The following is an 18,011-nucleotide window of genomic DNA, read 5'->3' as shown; positions in this document are numbered from 1 at the left end:
CGACCCACCAGATGTGTATTCTCATACTCTGACGCTGTGATTTTAGCCCGTCTAGGACGCAACTACTAAACTACATAACTAACAGCCCATAGGTTTATAACATACTTAAAGGTCCTCTGTGGAGTTTTCCTGTCAATAAAACAATTATGTCTACATTCATTATTTCTCATTAAAAGCACAGTGAATCCTTGAGGTGATCTTCCCGTCTTTGCAGGTGCATAGCTACATTTTTTGGAGCAATTCAGCCTGTTGATCACAGGAATGTGTATTTGTGTCACCCACTTGCAACTCACATAAAACAAATCAGGGACCTGCCAATAAAAACAATGTTCTGTAGCACTACTAGTGGTCAGACTCCACTGGGTAGAGGTGGTTGGAGAGGTGGTTAAGTGGCTGGATGGTCAGAGGTGAGCTTTGTTTTACCTGTAACCACGGCCAACAGTGATGCCACAGTGTCCTGGAGTACACTTCTACAAGGTGAGGTTAAACCATTGGAGGTCAGCAATCACAAGATATTTTACATTTAAAGGCAGGTTAAGATTCTCCTCTCACTTTCTCACAGGAAATATGTCACATTAAATACTAAGTATATATAATATCTATATGTGTGTGCGTTAACGAGTGCGTTCAATATGTGTTTCTGATTTTCTGCGTCTGCCTCATTACCTCAGCCTAGGGTTGGTACTGCCCACATATAGTGAGAACCACATCAAGGCCAACCTGAGTGACCAGATCCTTCAGGTGCAGTGTAAGTACCCGCGAATACCCAGCATCCTTCGCTCTCTGTCTCTCTCTTATTTGCTTTCTCTCTTTCCGCTCCTCTCTCCTCTCTCTTTCTCCAAAATATGACCTTACGCTCTTATTCAGTCCTTCGTCCTGGGTCTCCAACATCATCATAGGGAGTGTCTGAGCGGAGTCGCCTGACCCGCTCTCCCCCCCGCCTCCCCTCTGCCCCCCGTCCCCTCTCCTCAGTCCCTTCTCCCCGCCTTTTCTACGCTCTCTGATAGGTAGGATCATACCTGAGTCCCCCCGACTCCTCTACTGCCCCCTGTTCCCTCCTGTCTTCATGCTGTGCTGTAAAATGGTGATGTTTTTTCTTCACACTGGCTGAAGAAAAAAATAACTGAACTGACAGAAAGGTGAAAGCTGTGGTTTTACTGTGTTACTCAGGTGAAAATAATGGTGACCTTTGTGCTATTATTTTTTTTGCCAAATGCTCTCGCCTCTTCTCCACCAAGTAATGATTCTGAAGCGTCTGTGTTCAAAGTATTTGATGTTCTGGAAAACTGTGAAAACATGCATGCTTTTCACTCCTTATGATGAGTTTTATGATTTTGGGAACTTTCCTTCTGTTATGTGTGTGATTTTATTTTATTTTATTTACCTTTATTCTTTTTTCTGTTGGATTGTGTGCGATGTTCCTCAGCTTTGGAATCATTCAGTAGATAAACTCCCACACGGCCCAGGACAAGGGCCTGTCAAATGTGGGAGTTTGGGTTTTTGTGGGTCTGAATGGGGACACATGCTGTCTCTCTCATTCTTTCTTTGTCAAGACCCTGTTACTCCCCTCTTTTCCTAGTTCATTTGATTTATTTATTTTTCTGTTCCACCATGGTTATCTCTCACAGTTACTGGTTTTGTCTCCACTTTTTTCCTTTCCTGGATTTTCCAGTTTTTTTTATTCTTTCGTTCGTTGGTTTTCCGTTTTCTCGTTTGCTCTTGCAAATAAGATGTTTGCTCTTCATTTCTTTTTCTCTCTTGTCTTGTTTGACTTAATTGGTTTCTTTCTTTCAAGAAAACAATATTTTTATTCAAACAGTAATTGAATAAAATATTGTCTGTGATCCCCCCCTTCCCACCCGATCCCCTGTTTCTTTTCTTGCTCACTCCTTCTCTGATGGATCCACACAGTGCTAAACTCCAAGGGCAAGTATACTCCATATTGGTCCACGTTCCCTACCTTTACTTCCTACTTCCTACCGCTGCCTCCTCCCTCCCACACCTCTCGTCCTAAACCCTCCTCCTGCTGCCCTCCCTCCTACCCTCACCTGTCCCAGCCTGCTTGCCTCTGTTCCTGCCCGTCTTGCCTTCAGGATCCCTCCTCTTTCCTCCCTTTTCCCTCTTTTTTCCCCTCCTCCTCCTCTTCCTCTTCCTCCTCCTCTTCTTTCTTTAATCCCTCCTCCTCCTCCTCCTCTTCACCCTCTTGCTGCAGCTCAGATCCCACATCTCTCACGATGGCTCCTCCAGTCCCCCACCCCCAACCTCACCCTCCACCCACCCCCCACGTATCTGCTGCTCCAGAAGCCAAAAAAAAAAAAAAAAAAAGTCTACTTCACCCAAAGGAAGACAGATATTCATGTTCTCTGTTAAAACTTGTCTTTTGTCCACCCCTCCTAATCCTTTCCTTTCTGTGGATAGCTCCAAATGGGTTGTGTCTGCCTTCTCTCTCCCTCTTTCTTTTCACTTTCTTCTCATTCTCTTGGACCATGTTTCCCTCTTTTTCTTACCTTCTCTTTCTTTCTTTCTTTCTGTGTCATCGGTTCTCTTTCACTCTTGTCTGTCTCTCTCTTTTCTGTCTTTTTCTTACAGTGTCGTTAGGTCATAAATGTCTTAACTAATTCTTGCAGTAGAGCTCAGGTATTGACAGAAAACCCCCCTCCTGTTAGTGCAGTAGCTAGACCAGTTTTGAGCACGTTGAGCTCTACGTACAGTAAAAGACTCCTAATTGTTTGCTGTTACATTTTTATAACATAGGAGGGTAAACACAGTAATTTCAAATATTATTTTTTTTTAGCTATACTAATATATTGATGCATCCATATCATGGATCTGCTGCTATATTTACAGTAGAATAAATCAGGATTTCTTGTGGTCATGATATTTTAATGTAACAGTAGATTTACTGGTTTCTATATTTAATTAAAAACACGTCTTTAATGATTGTTAGCTGTCCTAGTATCTTGTCTATAACTGGAGGCGTTGCAGCCTGCAGACTGACCCTACAGGGCTGAGCTGTGTCCTGCCCACCCAGGTCCTCCCATGTTGTCAGGTGTCAGGGTGCCGCTCAGCGCAGCACCTGACTCCTGTGTCGTCCCTCTGTACTCCCTGTCTCCATCAGCTTGTCTCCCTCCCTCCTCACCCCTCAGACCGCCAGGGGCACGGCCCAACACTTCCTCAGTAAACCTGACCCCTGGATGTGCACGGCATTGTGGGCGGAAAACTACCTGGGCACTCTATTTTAGCTCCAAAAAAAAAAGAGTCAATATTTCACTCCCTTTTCTGTACAGAGTTACAGTTCATGACATAATGAGAAAATAACTCGTTGGATTCATCACAGACTCACCTCTTGAGGCTTTAATGAGGGTTGATATTTTGCGTTTTTTTGTCTACAACAGATGAAAAGAAGTTGCCCTTCAACATGCCCTTCACAATGCAATGCATTTCCTCTGATTATGTGTCTCTCCGAGCCCTCTCCCCTGCCAGTCTGAGGGGTGACCACTTCCATCAGGAACCTTCACCCACCTCCCCCCTGCAATAGTTGGCCATGTTGATGCCTGCCTGATCTAAAAGCACTCATTGTGGGCAATCTGTCTGAGAACTTGCTTCCTGACACATCACGTCTGGTCAAGTCAGTTCTCAGACCTCCAAAATATGTTAGATTGAAACCAAATGAATCAGAAACTGTTTGTTGACAAAGTGCAAAAAAAAAAGAAAAGGTGTGAGTGCTTGTGAAAAAAAAAAAGCAGTCGTCCATTGAGAGTCAGGTTCCATTTTAGGCACCATATTGGCTAACGCTAGTGTTCCCATGATACCTCAGTGTTGCTATGGTAAATTCCCTTCTGCGTCCCTGCACCTCTGAAGAACAGCTGCTGTTTACCCACAACTCCCCACTGCTCTGCCCACTGCTCTTCCCGGATAATCTTCCCCTTTCTGTTGCAGATTTTGAATCACTGCTGCCAAACAGTTTTGAGTCTGAAGGACATGTATTCATTGCTCCCAGGTAGCCATGTGTGTGAATGCTTGCTGTCACTGATGGTCATCTGTTTTTCGGTCTTGTCTTCACATCTTTTGATGCACAATGTACCTTTTTTTTCTCTCTCTCTTTTGGTTCCATTTCTGCTCCACACTCAGCATTTTATTTATTTTATCGTGATGTTGAGTTGTTGGTTTCATTCATTCTTTGTTTATTCATTTTGAGTGGTGTGTTTACTTATTGTGTCCAATTTTTAAACAGGTTTTTTTTTTTACAAGAAAAAATATAAAATTCATCATAGCCTTATAATATGATCATAAGATCATCCCTCCTCTAAGTTACCCCTCATTATAATAAAGTACCAAAGAAACATAAAATCTGCTTTGCATGCTGCATGTTTGTATTACACAGATATATTTAGAGGTTATTGGTTTGGCTGTACAGTGTTATGTTAAGAATAAAATGGATATTGGACAACAACAAGGCTGAAATCCAATCTTAGGTTTGCATGTGCTGTTATCAACCCCTCATATCCTCCAGCAGCAACCTGAATTCTGAAACACACTGATAAAATCACTCTTTCATTCTGCTGCCTGTTCTCTGCTCAGCTGTCCAATCCACATTTTGTTTTGACAGACAGGTGTTTTAGCCTATTTGAATTCAAGCTTTAAGACATGCATGATAACATCAAGTAATATGTGTGTGTGTGTGTGTGTGTGTGTGTGGTTTCATCGCTTCCCCACTTTGTGTTGTGTTTCCCTTTCTAAAGGCCAAATGAGGCAAACAGAGTGTAAATGATGTGTGCACGTGATTGTTTTTACTTTCTTTATCGGAGTTTAAATGCCTCATCTGTTCCTCAGGGAGTACTGCAATGATCTGGAACTGTCCAACAACAACACTGAGTTTCTGCTCAACTTTATTGCTCTCATGGAGAAGGTGACACCGGACTCTAAACAATGTGAGTTTATGATTCCCACACAGAGTTGATATTTGTCTTATTTTTAAATCAGTGGATTCAGGGTTGACTTTAGAGGTGCAGTATGTCAGCTTTTGTTATTGCTACATAGCCAATTTTAGCAGATGTTTACTTACCAAGAGCTTCAGCCATTGTTGTAGTAGTTTATTTTAAATCAATCCACCCACATTCACTGTCCCCATAAATACTCACTGAACACTGACATGTATTAATCCGCAGCTGAAAACAGTCCCTAATACATGTATGATTTACTCCTGTTTGAGTGACACTTATTGAGGAGTACAGTGTCCAGGTGTTTTAGGAAATGATGTAGCCTTTTTGAAATGAAAAACAGTATTTGTGACCCATTTTTAAAGATTGATTTCTTCGGCAGGAATGAAAGGGCGTGGACTGAGTGCAGCAGACAGGGTGTAGAGGTTGAACAGAATTTCAGGACAGACCAATTAATCGCTGGTTTTGGTCTTTTCATGGCATTTGTTGACAGAAAGGAAGTTGTACAACAAAGTCAATTTCATCCTTTCAAACTCAAATCTCAAAGAAAAATGCAAAAGTAGCTCCATAAACATATGGATGCGTTTCAGTCCTGCCACCATCTCTTCCAACACCAAGCTTGTACTGGGACTAATTGAAGCATTACTTAGCTGGAAATTAGTGAAACTATGAAACCTGGACGGGACACATTTGCTTCATATTCCCTAAAATCAAGTGCACAGGGATGAGATGTCTACATTTAAATGTGGATATGACTTATATTCTGTGCTGGTTTCTAATAATCTGTTCATATTTAGGTGACAATTTGCTCCTTCATAACCTGATTCTGGACACTGGCATCATCAGACAGCTGGTTGATAAAGTGTGGAAGAATAAAGACTTGAACACGTGAGTATCAGCCAGTGCTTAAAGAACTGCATTTTTTGATTTGGACTGTGGATAAGATTTAGATTTTAAAGCTCGTTTCTGTCTTTTCTCTCCATCCTGACATTTAGATACGGCTTTCTAGCCGTGTTCGCTGCAACAGACGGTGGTATAACAAGAGTGTTTCCCAACAAGTAAGTGCACTCCTCATCAAAGCTGTGAGTCTGGACTGCAGTTGCTCTGTAGTTCTGTTACGTTTCTCACTTTGTTCTTGAAAGTACTAAGTTGTGAAGACTTCAAATGTTCTGTAAACACGTTGGATAGCGGGAAGCTTGTACATTACAGATTTACAGCTCCTGTGTCTGTGGTCTTAAATCTCAGGGCTGCAGAAACCTGGGAGGAAGACCCCGAGCCATTTAATGCCAGCTATTACCGCCGCAGCCTCGACAACAAGGGCTACATCTTCCGAGCGCCTTATCGAACAGGTGAATGATGCTCTCGGTCTTAGGTTATATATCTCACACAGAGCCTCATAATGCTGTGGCTCTTTGTTTCTAACTCCCCCTCTACCCCACCCTCTGGTTTGTGTCTGTATTTGTTTTCCTCATTCAGCCAGGGACGAGCTGCTGAACCCAGAAAACGACACCATAGGGATCCTGGTCAGCACGGCTGTGGAGATCACAATAGGAGGAAAGGCCATCAAACCCGCAGGTGGGCTCTGCTCTGAGAGAGGAGACAAAATCCTTATAATGATAGATATTAAAGAAAATGTTTCAGAGCAAGGCGAGGATAATTACACGTCTGTGTTTGTATCTGATGTCAGTTTGCGTGGATATGTTCGTGCTCTGCATCTGTTTATTGTGCCTTTTCATTCTTTTTGCATTTTGAATTGTTTTGCAATCAATCTCTTTTCCTAACTTTTCTTTCTCTCAGTTGTCGGAGTGAAACTAGACCTTGAAGCCTGGACAGATAAGTTCAAGATTCTCGCCAGTAACCACACAGACAACCGTCAAGGCTCAAATACGGTAACATATTGAAACACACGTTAAAGTACAAACTGTTTATGCTTGGATGTTCAAATGATGACTTGGTTTTTCTCTGTGACAGTGTGGACCAAACAGGGGCTGTGAAATGGACTGTGAAGCCAACAGTGATGTAAGTACTTCTGCAAAATTTTAATGAGCTTCCCTGTTAAATCAAACCACTGTGCATTTTTCCCCCTGTGCTCCCAGTTAACAGTCCTTCCTCTGTGTGCAGGATCTCCTGTGTTATTTAATAGATGACGGTGGATTCCTGATCATGTCCAATCAGAAGGACGACTGGAACAAGGTGAAGCTAATAGATTAATTTTCACGCTGACCGTGGTTTCTCTCTTTAATCTTCACACCGAGCTCGAACAGCGTTTCTTATCCTCTGCAGGTGGGAATGTTCTTCAGCGACGTTGACCCTTACTTGATGTACGCTCTCTACAACAACTCTTTCTACAACCGCAAGCAGTCATTCGATTACCAGTCGGTGTGTGAACGGATGCCCAACAGCGAAGCCGGAGCTGCACCCAGAGGAGTGTTTGTGGTGAGAACATAAACTTCACACTGGGAAGGACAAGACGTATTAAATGAAGGCAGACTAGAAGAAATGGTTGGACATATAGAAAAACTGCTGGATGATAGATTGAAACTGCATGTATGTCACACATTTTTTCACCTTTCCTCTGTGTCTGCAGCCTACAATTGCAGATTTTGTAAACCTGGCTTGGTGGACATCAGCAGCTGCGTGGTAAGATTTGTTTAGCTGAAATGAAAAACCCACAAAAGTAGCAAACAATCAACAAATAAATTTACAAAACTAGCTGAACATTAATTTTATGTTTTACCTGTAAGACTCCTGTCTCAGTGCCTTTGTTCATCATCTGTCATGTGAAAACATCACATTTTCACAGAGAGATGAAAAGTCTGCATCCTGGTCAAAGTTCAGTTATAAAGTCTTAGTTCTCTGCAGAACGTTTCTCCTGCTGGACCGTCACACTGGACAGTAGAGGAGGTTGAACCAACGTCTGGTTTAGAAGTAGCATAATCAACTTCACCACATTCAGTGAAGTTGAGAGCGTCAGAGAAGCAGAAACGATTTGTGCTGCCCTCAGTTTGGGGGGAAAAGTTCATAGCCCTCAATACCAGGCTGTATTTTTGCATTTACAGATTCTCACTCCTCCTATCTCCACAGGTCCTTGTTCCAGCAGTTTATATATGGACTGGCTTATCACAGTTGGTTCGTCACAGGTGGGTGCAAACAGGATATTAAATTACTGAATGTTAGTTCAGCGTTTTGCGTGTTTTGTTGTCGGTTACACTTCTCTATAATCAAATTTTGCACTCATTAGACAAAAGCCTTGATGTGCTAAAATTGGCTTTTGGTCAAATTTAGTAGCAGGTGTGAAATAATTTGAATGTAATTCAACAACAGTGCACAAACTGTAAATGTAAACTGTGTAGGAACAGTGAAGCAGAGCGGTTTTACTGCTTCTTCCAGCATAGACATACATCTTTATACATCATCTCCAGAATCTGATCTTATAAATCAATCGAGGTGACAAGTGTTACTTGCGTGTCTCTTTGCTCTGGCGACGCTGCAGATGAGGTGGATGCAGAGGGAATCGATTCCAAAGAGCGGAGTTGTGTAATGATCCAGACCCAGTACTACTTGAGTAACCTCAGCAGCTCCTACAACATACTGCAAGACTGTGGCAACTGCTCCAGGTCTGTACCACACATTAAGATACATATGCATGTGCTCACACGTACACACCGCAGAGAATCGTGCTGTGATAAACTCACAGTTAGAAAGAGGGATCTTTCTATTGGAGCTAATAAACTCTGCTGATGATTAAACCACATCAGCTTTAATGAAACGGTCATATCATTGGCTAAATGAGCCTTATAAGACTGTCTCATGAATCTCAGTGATCCATTAGTAAATGAGCCTGTGATGTAAGCGAGCAGAGGGGGGTTGTTGACAGAGTTGTCTCTCTCTCTCTCTCTCTCTCTCTCTCTGCAGGCTGATTCATGCCAAGAGGATAAACAACACCAACTTACTGTTTGTGGTGGCAGAGAAGATGCCATGCAACACCTGCGAGATAGAGAAGCTGTCCCAGGAGGAGGAGGAGTGTATCCTTTTTCACATTGTACACCAGCTGGCAGAGAAGTAGACACACTCTCTAATCGCTAGATTCTATCTCCTTATTACCATACCCGCGGAAAACACAGACGTTTCACATTCATTTCAAGGTTATTTTTATCACGATGGTGTGAATTATGGCTAGTCATTTACATCTGTGGGCCTGCATGAGGAATCAGTGTGTGGGCGAATGGTGAAACACAGCAGAGAAGAGAAAAAAAAAGAGAAATTCAAAGGAATTTCATTTTCCTTAATTGAGTGAATTTCCAGTCAAGGAAGAAAATCCGTGTGAAGAAATGGCTGTGGCACGTTATCGAAAAGGACCATCCACCTGCTTTGACAATAACGTCGCTGTAAGATTTTCAGACACGATATCAATAAGCACGAATAAAAACAAACAGGCAGCTTGGTGTGACATTCACAAGCTGGTGAGGTTAAAAAAATGAATGGGAAGTTAGTTTCAGAGTCAGTAAAGGACAAGTTCACATTTTTTCAAGTCAGAAAAAATGAAAGCACATTAATGTTATTATGTAAATACAGGTAGGTTTATGGATTTCTCAGCAGGATCTCACTGAGATGATGTGATCTGATAATGTTATTGTTTTATTTCTCTTGTACAAATGAATGATTCAGAGTAAACTGTCACTTAAGTTAGTGAAGAGTTTGATCTTGTGCACTACAAAACAGCAAAACACAGTTCATCACTTTTTCTTTTATATGTGATTTTTCAAACATTAGTTTTTTGTGTTATATATTGTTTATCGGTACTGGAAAATATACTTACTGGTGTCTTGATAGTTAAATCGCTTTACTTTAAAGTTTATTACAACTGCTCACAAATTCTCATTATAGTTTTTGTACTGATCAAACAAACTTTAGAAATGTTCACTGACTTTTGTTACCTTTGGACTGAGCCAGGCTAGCTGTTTGTCCCTGTTTCCAATCAATCTGTGAAGCTAAGCTAACAGTTTGATGGTGGTAGCTTCATCTTTACTATACGGACAGGAGAGTGGGACATTATCAATCTCATCATTTAACTCTTGGCTGAAAGTGAACAAGCAGTAATCTAAAACTTGGTTGTCGAGTTCAACTTGTTTTAGGCCGTTTCAGACCAGTTGCTAGTCTCATACATTAGTCAGATGATAGAGGTTGAAGGAGCACAAGGAATAAATATCAAGCTGTTTTGCGTAGACATGCAGCATTTAAAATTACAGCTGCACTTTTTCCCTCTGCAGGAGAACACGTCGGACTGTGGGCGAGGTCACTCTTTCCGTCCGTCTCTCTACACTCTGCTGCTCATTCAGCTGCTTCTGCTTTATCCGGCCGTCAGCCCCCACATTCTCTCCCTACTACATTAATTCCATTTTCCTCCACTTATCCTCCTTTTAGCCCTCCCGAGCTTCTCTCCCGTCCTAAAACCCTCTGCCCCTGCCTCCCTCACGTCCCCTCCACTCCCTCCACCCCTGATATAGTCATAGGAAATAATGGGACTTCCCATCACAGCAAGTCGGAAGCCCTGAGTGCCGCGCTACCCAGCTTGCTTCAGTTCGTGTTGCTTAGTGACAACTGCCGGACGTTCGTGTCCTCAGCCAGTTAACCTTCATCTGCAGGAAGAGCGGGTGGTGGTCTCAGACCACCTGGATCATCAGAGACAACATCTGAAAAGAGGAAGGGAAAAAAAAAAAACAAACAAAAAAAAAAAAAAGCCAACTCCACGACCACCTCACCACGTCCCACCATTCTCCAGGGGGAAAGAGAGGGGAAAAAGGGACGCGTCAAAGTCCTCGCCACAGACCTCCCGCCTCACACAGACTGGAGAGTTGAGGTTATCTGTCCACCTTTCGCCTCTGTCCGTCAGACAGACGGTGGGACTCCTCCTCCTCCTTCTCTCCTCCATCTCAGAGTCTCACCGCTCAGTCATTCGCCTCTCGCAAGGCGGCTGTGGACCATTCAGCCACCAATAGCCACCATAAAAGAAAAATAACAGAAAAAATAAGAACTGTCAAGTATACAAAATGTCAAGTATAAACTGCTGAAGTGATGAGTATTCCAAACATACAGTATATTTAGGTTTTAATTTGAAAAGGAAGTCGTTAGGTGTTAACTTAAAAAGACATGAATTAATTTATGCACTATATCTACTTGCCAAAATGAGATAGACTTTCATGTGGTCTTATTTTTTTATAGCCAAAATACAAAAGGAAATGGCTTTGATTTAGATTTAGGATAAACCATGAGAGGAGGGGTGGAGACGGTCAGAAACTGAATGCTGATTCATTTTGTGCAGCTAATTACAGATTAATGCTTTTAAAAGACGTCCACTGGGGCTTATTGTAATTACATGATGGTAATCGCATTTCTTGAAGAAGTTGTCCTTATTAAGGGCAGTGTTATCTGGCTTACACACTAGTGACAGCTGTAATATATATGAATCAGCGTTCGGTTGCTGTTGATGTTGTGTTGTATTCTTTATGATCAATCGACCATTCTGACCTCTGGGTTAGACTGAAAAAAAAAGAAGAAGAAATCCCCGCGCTCTCTGATACGAAAGCTCACCTCTGCCAATCCTCGTGAGGCTTCTCCAGTAACCACTACTAACACTCTTAATCACGATTTGTATATGTGCTTTACTTCTGTTAACACAACCAACACATCAAGATCTCTGCCTCATGACTCTCTCATAGCAAGTCCCAGGTGGGTTGTTTCCTTTTTGTCGGGGGGGGGGGCAAATCTTTTTTTTCTGTCTTTTTCCGGGGCTTATATTACCTTTTGACTGATGCTGTTCAAACTTCAAAACCATTCGCTGCTGGGGGATAGGGGCTTATCAACATTTCCAACAAAAGTGCAGAAGAGGCCACTAAATATGGTGATCACGTACAGTAGTACTCTGGTTGTTATCCGTCACAGTTCGTCATTTGATCATTACGATGTGTGGGGGAAAAAAAAGAAAAAAGAACAAAAAAAAAAAGAAAAGTCATTTAGACTCCCATGTTTAGGAGCCGCTCTGTTTCATAGTGCCTTGACGCACTTTGTTTTGGAATGCATCGGCTGCATAAGAGTAGAGCTACTGTATAGTACCTTTATAAAGCAGCCATCTTTGAGGCTTTGGAGCCTGCGAGACTGAACCTGTTGGCTATAGGAATAGCTTTACACAGAGCCACCACACTGACCGGCTCTAGCTTAATGTATTTGCCCTCTCGGCTGTGGTTGCTGCACCCCCTTCAGAGCCACCTGACTGCCATCGTATGGAGTTACTATACCGTTCCTTTACAAAGCCATGTATAGAGCTATGATACACTATCAGTATACAGCGACTTAACTGGCCATAGAGTGTTTTTAGGGCCACCTGACTGCTATAGTTCTGCCTGAATCGTATGTGTTTGTGTATGGATGGATGGATGTGTGTGTGTTAGATTGCGTTAAAACCCCCCTCAAAGGGAATGTCTTTTAAAAGGAGTGTATGAGGGATGACAGTTGTGGGAGCGTAGCTGTTTTATTTCCTGTTCTTATGTTGCAAAGGACAAAATCCAGTGTTGTTGTGGAGGGAAGAAAAAAAGGGATTTTACTGAAACAAAAAAGAATCCATCTCTAACCATCAGTCTGCTTTAAATATCAATCCAAGGGAGCAGAGGTGTCCGAAAGAATGTGTAGTTCATCAGTGTTTTCTGTTTTAAATGCAACATAGTTACAAAGCCTCTCTAAATGCCTTAGTGTTAACACAGTACGGAGCTCTGATACGTCCCCCTCCCCTTTCATGCACACTCTTTTCTCACGCACACACGAATAGATTCTGCGATATATATCCACTCCCCTCTGGTTTTCTTGGTGTTCTGCAGTGAGTATAGTGAGCTCGAGTTTTGTATTTTTACGTCTCAGAATGATTCGATATCGATTGATGCCTGTTTCGATTAAATGCTTGAAAGCAGGAGGGGGTTGGAAGTTTTTAAAAAATCTCAAAAGCTTCCAACCTCTGATGTTCACACACCCACCCAAAACCTCACTGTATTGCTCAGGTGGGAAGATTCACACACACACACACACACACACACACACACACACACACACACACACACACACAGACACACACAGCGATTTGAACCTTAACTTTAACACACTCTGTACAGTTGTTGGTACTCTTTGATGTGACAAACATGCTGGCACAGTAACTGCAGCGCGGCTCTGAACATATCAGTCTCAGATAAAACAAAAGACTGTTAAAGAAAAAACTTTGAAATTTCAGATTTTCTAATTTGGCTCTTTTCAGCGGTGGGTGCGGGCCGGGTCACCTGATGCCGGCTGCAGTTTTACTTTTCTGGCATTTGTTTGTCTCTGTCCTGTGCCATTAATTCTGTCTGTATTTCCCTATTTCCACCGTCTGTAAATGAACGCTACACGTGCCTGTGGAAATGTACCCCCTGCGACTTCCTCTCTTTTTCCTGGCTCTGTTACGCATACAGTCTCACACATATACATAGATACTGTATGTAGGCCTATACAGTTTGTGCACCTGCACCGAGACAGTATTCACCGCGCGTGCACACAAGTTTAAGCAAACATGTTATGACACTTAATTCATGCCCAGCTGGGAGATGTCAAGCACCAGGCAGAAGTAAAAAAAAACCAAGGACGTCACTTCCCAGGTGTTTTTCTTTTCTTTTCTTTTTCTTCTTTCTTGTGAGCGGGCGGGATGTCAGAGGCAAGCTCAGGGAGTGGGTCTCCACAGAGCAGCACGGGCCTGTCAAACAGAAGGTCATGGAGGAAATAATGTAGTGACGTCTGTGTGCGCATCCCGACGGAAACCGTCGTCCAAGAAGGGCGCCACACGTATGATTTCTGTGGTTTGACAAATTTACTTTTGCCAAAAAAAAAAAAACTAAAAACTAAAACAAAAAACAAAAGAAGAAAAAACAGAAAATTGGACCAGCTTGGGGGACGAGAGGGAGGGGTCAGCTTTAGGACCCTAAACTAAAAGTAAGGGAGGGTTCATCGTGAAGCCCCCTCCCGACCCCTCGCTGCATCTGTGTTGGTGCGTCTCTGTGGGAAAGACACGTGTGTATGTGATTCTGTAGTCTGTAGTCTGGTGCTATGTGACCATGTTTGACAAGTGTGTGAAAAAATAACAACATTTAGAGAAAAAAAAAGTAAAATCAGTCGAATTTTAAGTCAAGTTAAAAAAAATATAGGAATACAGCACTGTTGATAAGTTTGAGATCTGAAGTCAAAATGTTTTTTTTTTTGTTTTGTTTTTGTTTATTTTAATTTCTTGTACGTATGTGAGTGTGAATGTTTGTGTGTGTGTGTGTGTGGAAGATTTCGCTCCTTCTTTTCTGGGCACTGGTCCATGTCGCTCCATTCTTTTGTACAGATGAAGCTAAAAAAAAAAAAAAAAAGAAGAGGGCAAAATTTGTAAAATATTGTGTCTGTGACTCCTTGTAAAATATTTTCAAATTGTTTATTACAGAGAATCAGTTATTAAATAATGTTCATATTTTTCACTTCATTTCAGCGTGTGGTGTTTGGTTTTTCAGCCAGTATTTGCTCGGTTGAATCAAAAATATAACATTTATAAAAGACTGAATCAGTTGTATTGCACAATGGTGCAGTATTAAAGGAAAAGTTCAACATTTTCAGCAAATCTCAGTTTAATGTGTCAGACCTCCCAAAATATTGAACTTTTCCTTTAAACGTCTGAGTCTCATCTGCTCCTAATCATTAAAACAGACTTGATTTACAGCTTCATGCGATTAAAAGTCTAAATCAGGTCATGCAGGACGATGTTTTTGGTCCAAATGAACAGTGCGTATATTTGCGTGGCTCTTCTGAATCATTTATGTGCAGCTGTGTCTGCGCCTCTGCACAGTGAAGAGCTTCACAGTGTGTTAATGAAATCTGTGAGAGCTTTGTGCCAAGTGTCCGGGTCGTCCAGGTAACAGGGGTGACCTGCTCCCTTCATCACCACCACGCTGTGATTGGCCAGATTGCTCAGGTTGCGGAGCGACACCTCTCCGAGCTGAGCGTCCTGGTCGCCGTACACGATCAGCGACGGGACCTGGAGGAGGCACAAAACAAAATTCAAACCCGTTGCTAAAGGGATTTTGAAGATGTCCTACATTTTACCTCAAGTTAAAAAAAAACTCAAACAGGTCTGGTGAAAAGATAAGAGACGAGCTTTTCATTTTTATTAGGTGTGACTAATTTATGTGTCAATATGAACAAAAGTAAACAGAAAGTAAGAAGAGACTGGTCAGACAGGCCTTAATGTTAGCTTTTTATCAGTTGTATTCAGGTCCTTTACTTATTAGTGTGATACTATTAGATATCATGACACTGTTTTTGTGCTGTAATATTTTTCTCAGCATTATCTGCTCCTTCATGCATTTCGTCAGACATGTTTGCTTGTTTCTGGAGGTGAACTACACGTCTCCTTCATGGATTATGAAACTTCAGTTGGTTTTCCATCTAAAAAATGTAATTTTGAAGTCGTTTTGGATAAAAGCAAGTGGCATCTGTGAGAGTTCAAAGTCACAAGATATCTACTCCTAAAAAAATCCTTTTAAAAAGAGGAGAGAGAAGAGCTGGACTTTGTTTGCACTCGACATTCACAGTTGCTCAGGTTAGACTTTAAAGAGCAAATGAGAAGCACACATACTGTAAAAAAAAAAAAAAGTTTGCAGGCAAGAGAACTATAAAAGAATATAAATCGGAGGCGTCTCCTCACACTCAGACTGTACCTTGACACTCTGGTACTGCTCCACCGTGAACTTCTCAGTGCAGATTGGAGCCACGGGGACGTAGGCTCGTATCAGAGCCTGGTGCTGGAGGAGGAAGGGGAGGGAGTACATCCCACTGAGGGACGGGCTGATCACCACCACCGGGCTCAGGCTCAGGTGCTCGCACACCTCCTTCAGGAAACCTGCGGGGGCCAGTTCTCCCACCGGTGCCGGGGCCTCAGCCGACTTGGACTTTCCAAGTCCTGTGGACAGAAAATCGGAGAGAGAGGGACTAATGAAGGTGTGAGAGAGGAAGAAGAGGGCAGCAGGTGGGGAGAGTAGAGTTTTGGTTTGAAGCACAGTCAGATTAACCTGCTCAGTGGCCTTGGGACAAAAAAATTGCTGTTCAAGAGCTATAAGAAAGCCAGAAACCAGCCAGCACTGCTCCACTCGAACCTGACCTGGCTCCAGGTTTGGCTTTTAGTTATGATTAACTGAGAAGAACCTTCAGAGCGGAGGTTTTAAACCTGGCAGCCACAGCTTGCCTGAGTGTTAGAATTGTGCAAATTCTCTCACACACAGTGAGACCAGACACAGTGGACCTGGGGCTTTTAAAGGCCCCTTGAGGTCCAGAGTCCGGGGCAGTTGTCCACTCAACCAGGCAGGTAATCCAGACTTGAGTGCAGTGGCAGAGACGGCCGAGTTTGTTCCCCTCAGACTCACCTGGCAGGTCGATGGCGACGGCGCGGCAGCCGGCTTTGGCCAGGGTCTCCAGAGTGCCGATGTTGAGCCAGTTTTCTGACGAGAAACGGATGCCGTGAAGGAGTAAAACTGACATCCTCGCTTCCCCCGTGGCAGGTTCACTTTGTCTGTAGAAGAGCGGCGCCCTGCAGCTCTCCACCTGCACACTCCCCTCTGTCATCTTAACACCAGACATCCTGGACAGAAAAACGTTTTGTTCCACGCTGTGTTCACAAATCAGACCACACGTTAACACACAAAATCATACTCAGATTGAGTTTGTTCACAGTTTAAGACAACATAAGGTCAAAGTAGTGGCAGTAGTAGCATAGCTGATGATTAATTAATTTGGATTTTCATCAGTTTGGTCACTTTTGAAGCAAAATTACTAAACAGTCTCTGTTTCCAGCTTCTAACAAGTTTTCATTTATTGCTTTTCTCATTGTTATATTATTGTAAACTGAACATATTTGAGTTTGAGAACAAGATTTTTAAAGACACAAAAAACATGACAGGCACTTTTCTCTATTGTAGACTATATAGTTAACTGAAAAAAATTATTGATAGATTAATTCATTTCAGGCAAAGTATATACAATAAGAGCACTGTAAATGGGCTACACAAATAAAATGTGTATTGCATGATTACTATTATTTATTGTTATTTTTCATTTCAGCAGAGTTTTATCTCACGACATGAGTCTGTAGTTTGTAAATGTGACAAATGATTAATCCTTGAATATGTATTTTATGTTGCAGTGCCTGCTGAACAACATGTAGCTGCTCAGGAACAATAAATGACCTGAATGAATAAACAAGTATCAGGCGGCAGCTGCTGACATCAAAACACAGCAGCCACGTTTATTCCCTTCACTTTTAGAAGACTCTTCCTGAGAGTCCTGGAAAACAAACGGAACTTTTTTTCAGTGCAGCAGCCTCAGAGGTTACCACACCTCTCTGGCACAGACTCGGCTAAAGTTGAACACTGAACTGCTCCACAGAGACACAAAGCGTTGCAGTTGATTTGACTGCATCGTTTTGCACGATGTTCCTGCTCGTAAATAAGCGTCTTTTAGTTTGTTGTTAGTTTCCAGAGACGTCTTGTCCTGTGTCCTGAGTTTGCAGTCAGCAACCACAATCTGACCAAAGTCCAGGTTGGATCATTTTATTTGTAATATCGAGCTCAGTTCTCTGAGCCTCTTCATCACAAACACGATGAGGAAAATAATCCGCCTCCTCTTACCTGACAGTCTGCAGAAAAGACCCGATGACTGGACTGTAAACCACAGGCAGGACAGTTTGTAGTCTCTCTGCACTCAGCTGTAGTTTCGCTTTATTTTCCGGAAAACAGAAAAATCCTTGGAAATTATTCTACTGACGTCTAGCGTTGGTTTGGAGAAGTGCTTTTCATGAGCACGTTAAAACGCAGCCAGGCGTCTGTGTTTTTGTGCTTTTTAAATCGACAGCTACACTGTTGTCAGAGCGGAGTATCATGAAAAAAGTGCATGAGCAAGGGCCGATGTGCCACTCTTCATTAATGATTAATACAGGTATTGATCGGCTGCGTTTTGGGGGATTAGGGCCTC

General features: G+C 42.4%; 2 protein-coding genes across 3 annotated transcripts in view; one reads left to right on the top strand and one right to left on the bottom strand.

The window, feature by feature from the left end:
- Positions 1-14,475, top strand: part of cacna2d2a (calcium channel, voltage-dependent, alpha 2/delta subunit 2a) — a 136,953-nt gene extending 122,478 nt beyond the window's left edge. Inside the window, 17 exon segments of the mRNA XM_051072232.1 lie at positions 672-748; positions 3,940-4,000; positions 4,834-4,931; positions 5,738-5,828; positions 5,936-5,998; positions 6,186-6,289; positions 6,417-6,515; positions 6,738-6,829; positions 6,912-6,959; positions 7,062-7,133; positions 7,224-7,376; positions 7,528-7,580; positions 8,025-8,080; positions 8,434-8,557; positions 8,856-8,965; positions 9,246-9,328; positions 10,211-14,475. Coding sequence (XP_050928189.1) covers positions 672-748; positions 3,940-4,000; positions 4,834-4,931; positions 5,738-5,828; positions 5,936-5,998; positions 6,186-6,289; positions 6,417-6,515; positions 6,738-6,829; positions 6,912-6,959; positions 7,062-7,133; positions 7,224-7,376; positions 7,528-7,580; positions 8,025-8,080; positions 8,434-8,557; positions 8,856-8,965; positions 9,246-9,328; positions 10,211-10,333 — 1,507 coding nt within the window. The 3' untranslated portion in view covers positions 10,334-14,475.
- abhd14b (abhydrolase domain containing 14B) lies at positions 14,414-17,824 on the bottom strand. Of its 2 annotated transcripts, none has more exons than XM_018699485.2 (4): positions 17,669-17,824; positions 16,409-16,623; positions 15,707-15,948; positions 14,414-15,024 (listed from the first exon to the last, which is right to left on the bottom strand). In XM_018699485.2, the coding sequence occupies exons 2-4, from the start codon at positions 16,620-16,622 to the stop codon at positions 14,845-14,847; spliced, it is 636 nt and encodes a 211-aa protein (XP_018555001.1). In that variant the 5' UTR covers position 16,623; positions 17,669-17,824; the 3' UTR covers positions 14,414-14,844. The 2 variants fall into 2 exon arrangements, with proteins under 2 accessions (XP_018555001.1, XP_018555002.1); XM_018699486.2 differs by having other exon boundaries at positions 16,409-16,650; positions 17,669-17,821.
- Positions 17,825-18,011: the final 187 nt, after the last annotated feature.

The sequence above is a fragment of the Lates calcarifer genome, linkage group LG8 (assembly GCF_001640805.2).
Source record: "Lates calcarifer isolate ASB-BC8 linkage group LG8, TLL_Latcal_v3, whole genome shotgun sequence".
NCBI classification, from domain to species: Eukaryota; Metazoa; Chordata; class Actinopteri; family Centropomidae; genus Lates; species Lates calcarifer.
Note: the sequence above shows the minus strand (reverse complement) of the source record. Positions and strands in the feature narration are given on the sequence as shown.

Coding starts and splice junctions, on each gene's coding strand:
- abhd14b (XM_018699485.2), bottom strand. CDS start 16,622: ATGTCTGGTGTTAAGATGACAGAGGGGAGTGTGCAGGTGGAGAGCTGC. Junction 15,949..16,408: donor CGTCGCCATCGACCTGCCAG/GTGAGTCTGAGG, acceptor TTCTGTCCACAG/GACTTGGAAAGTCCAAGTCG. Junction 15,025..15,706: donor AGCAGTACCAGAGTGTCAAG/GTACAGTCTGAG, acceptor TGCCTCCTCCAG/GTCCCGTCGCTGATCGTGTA.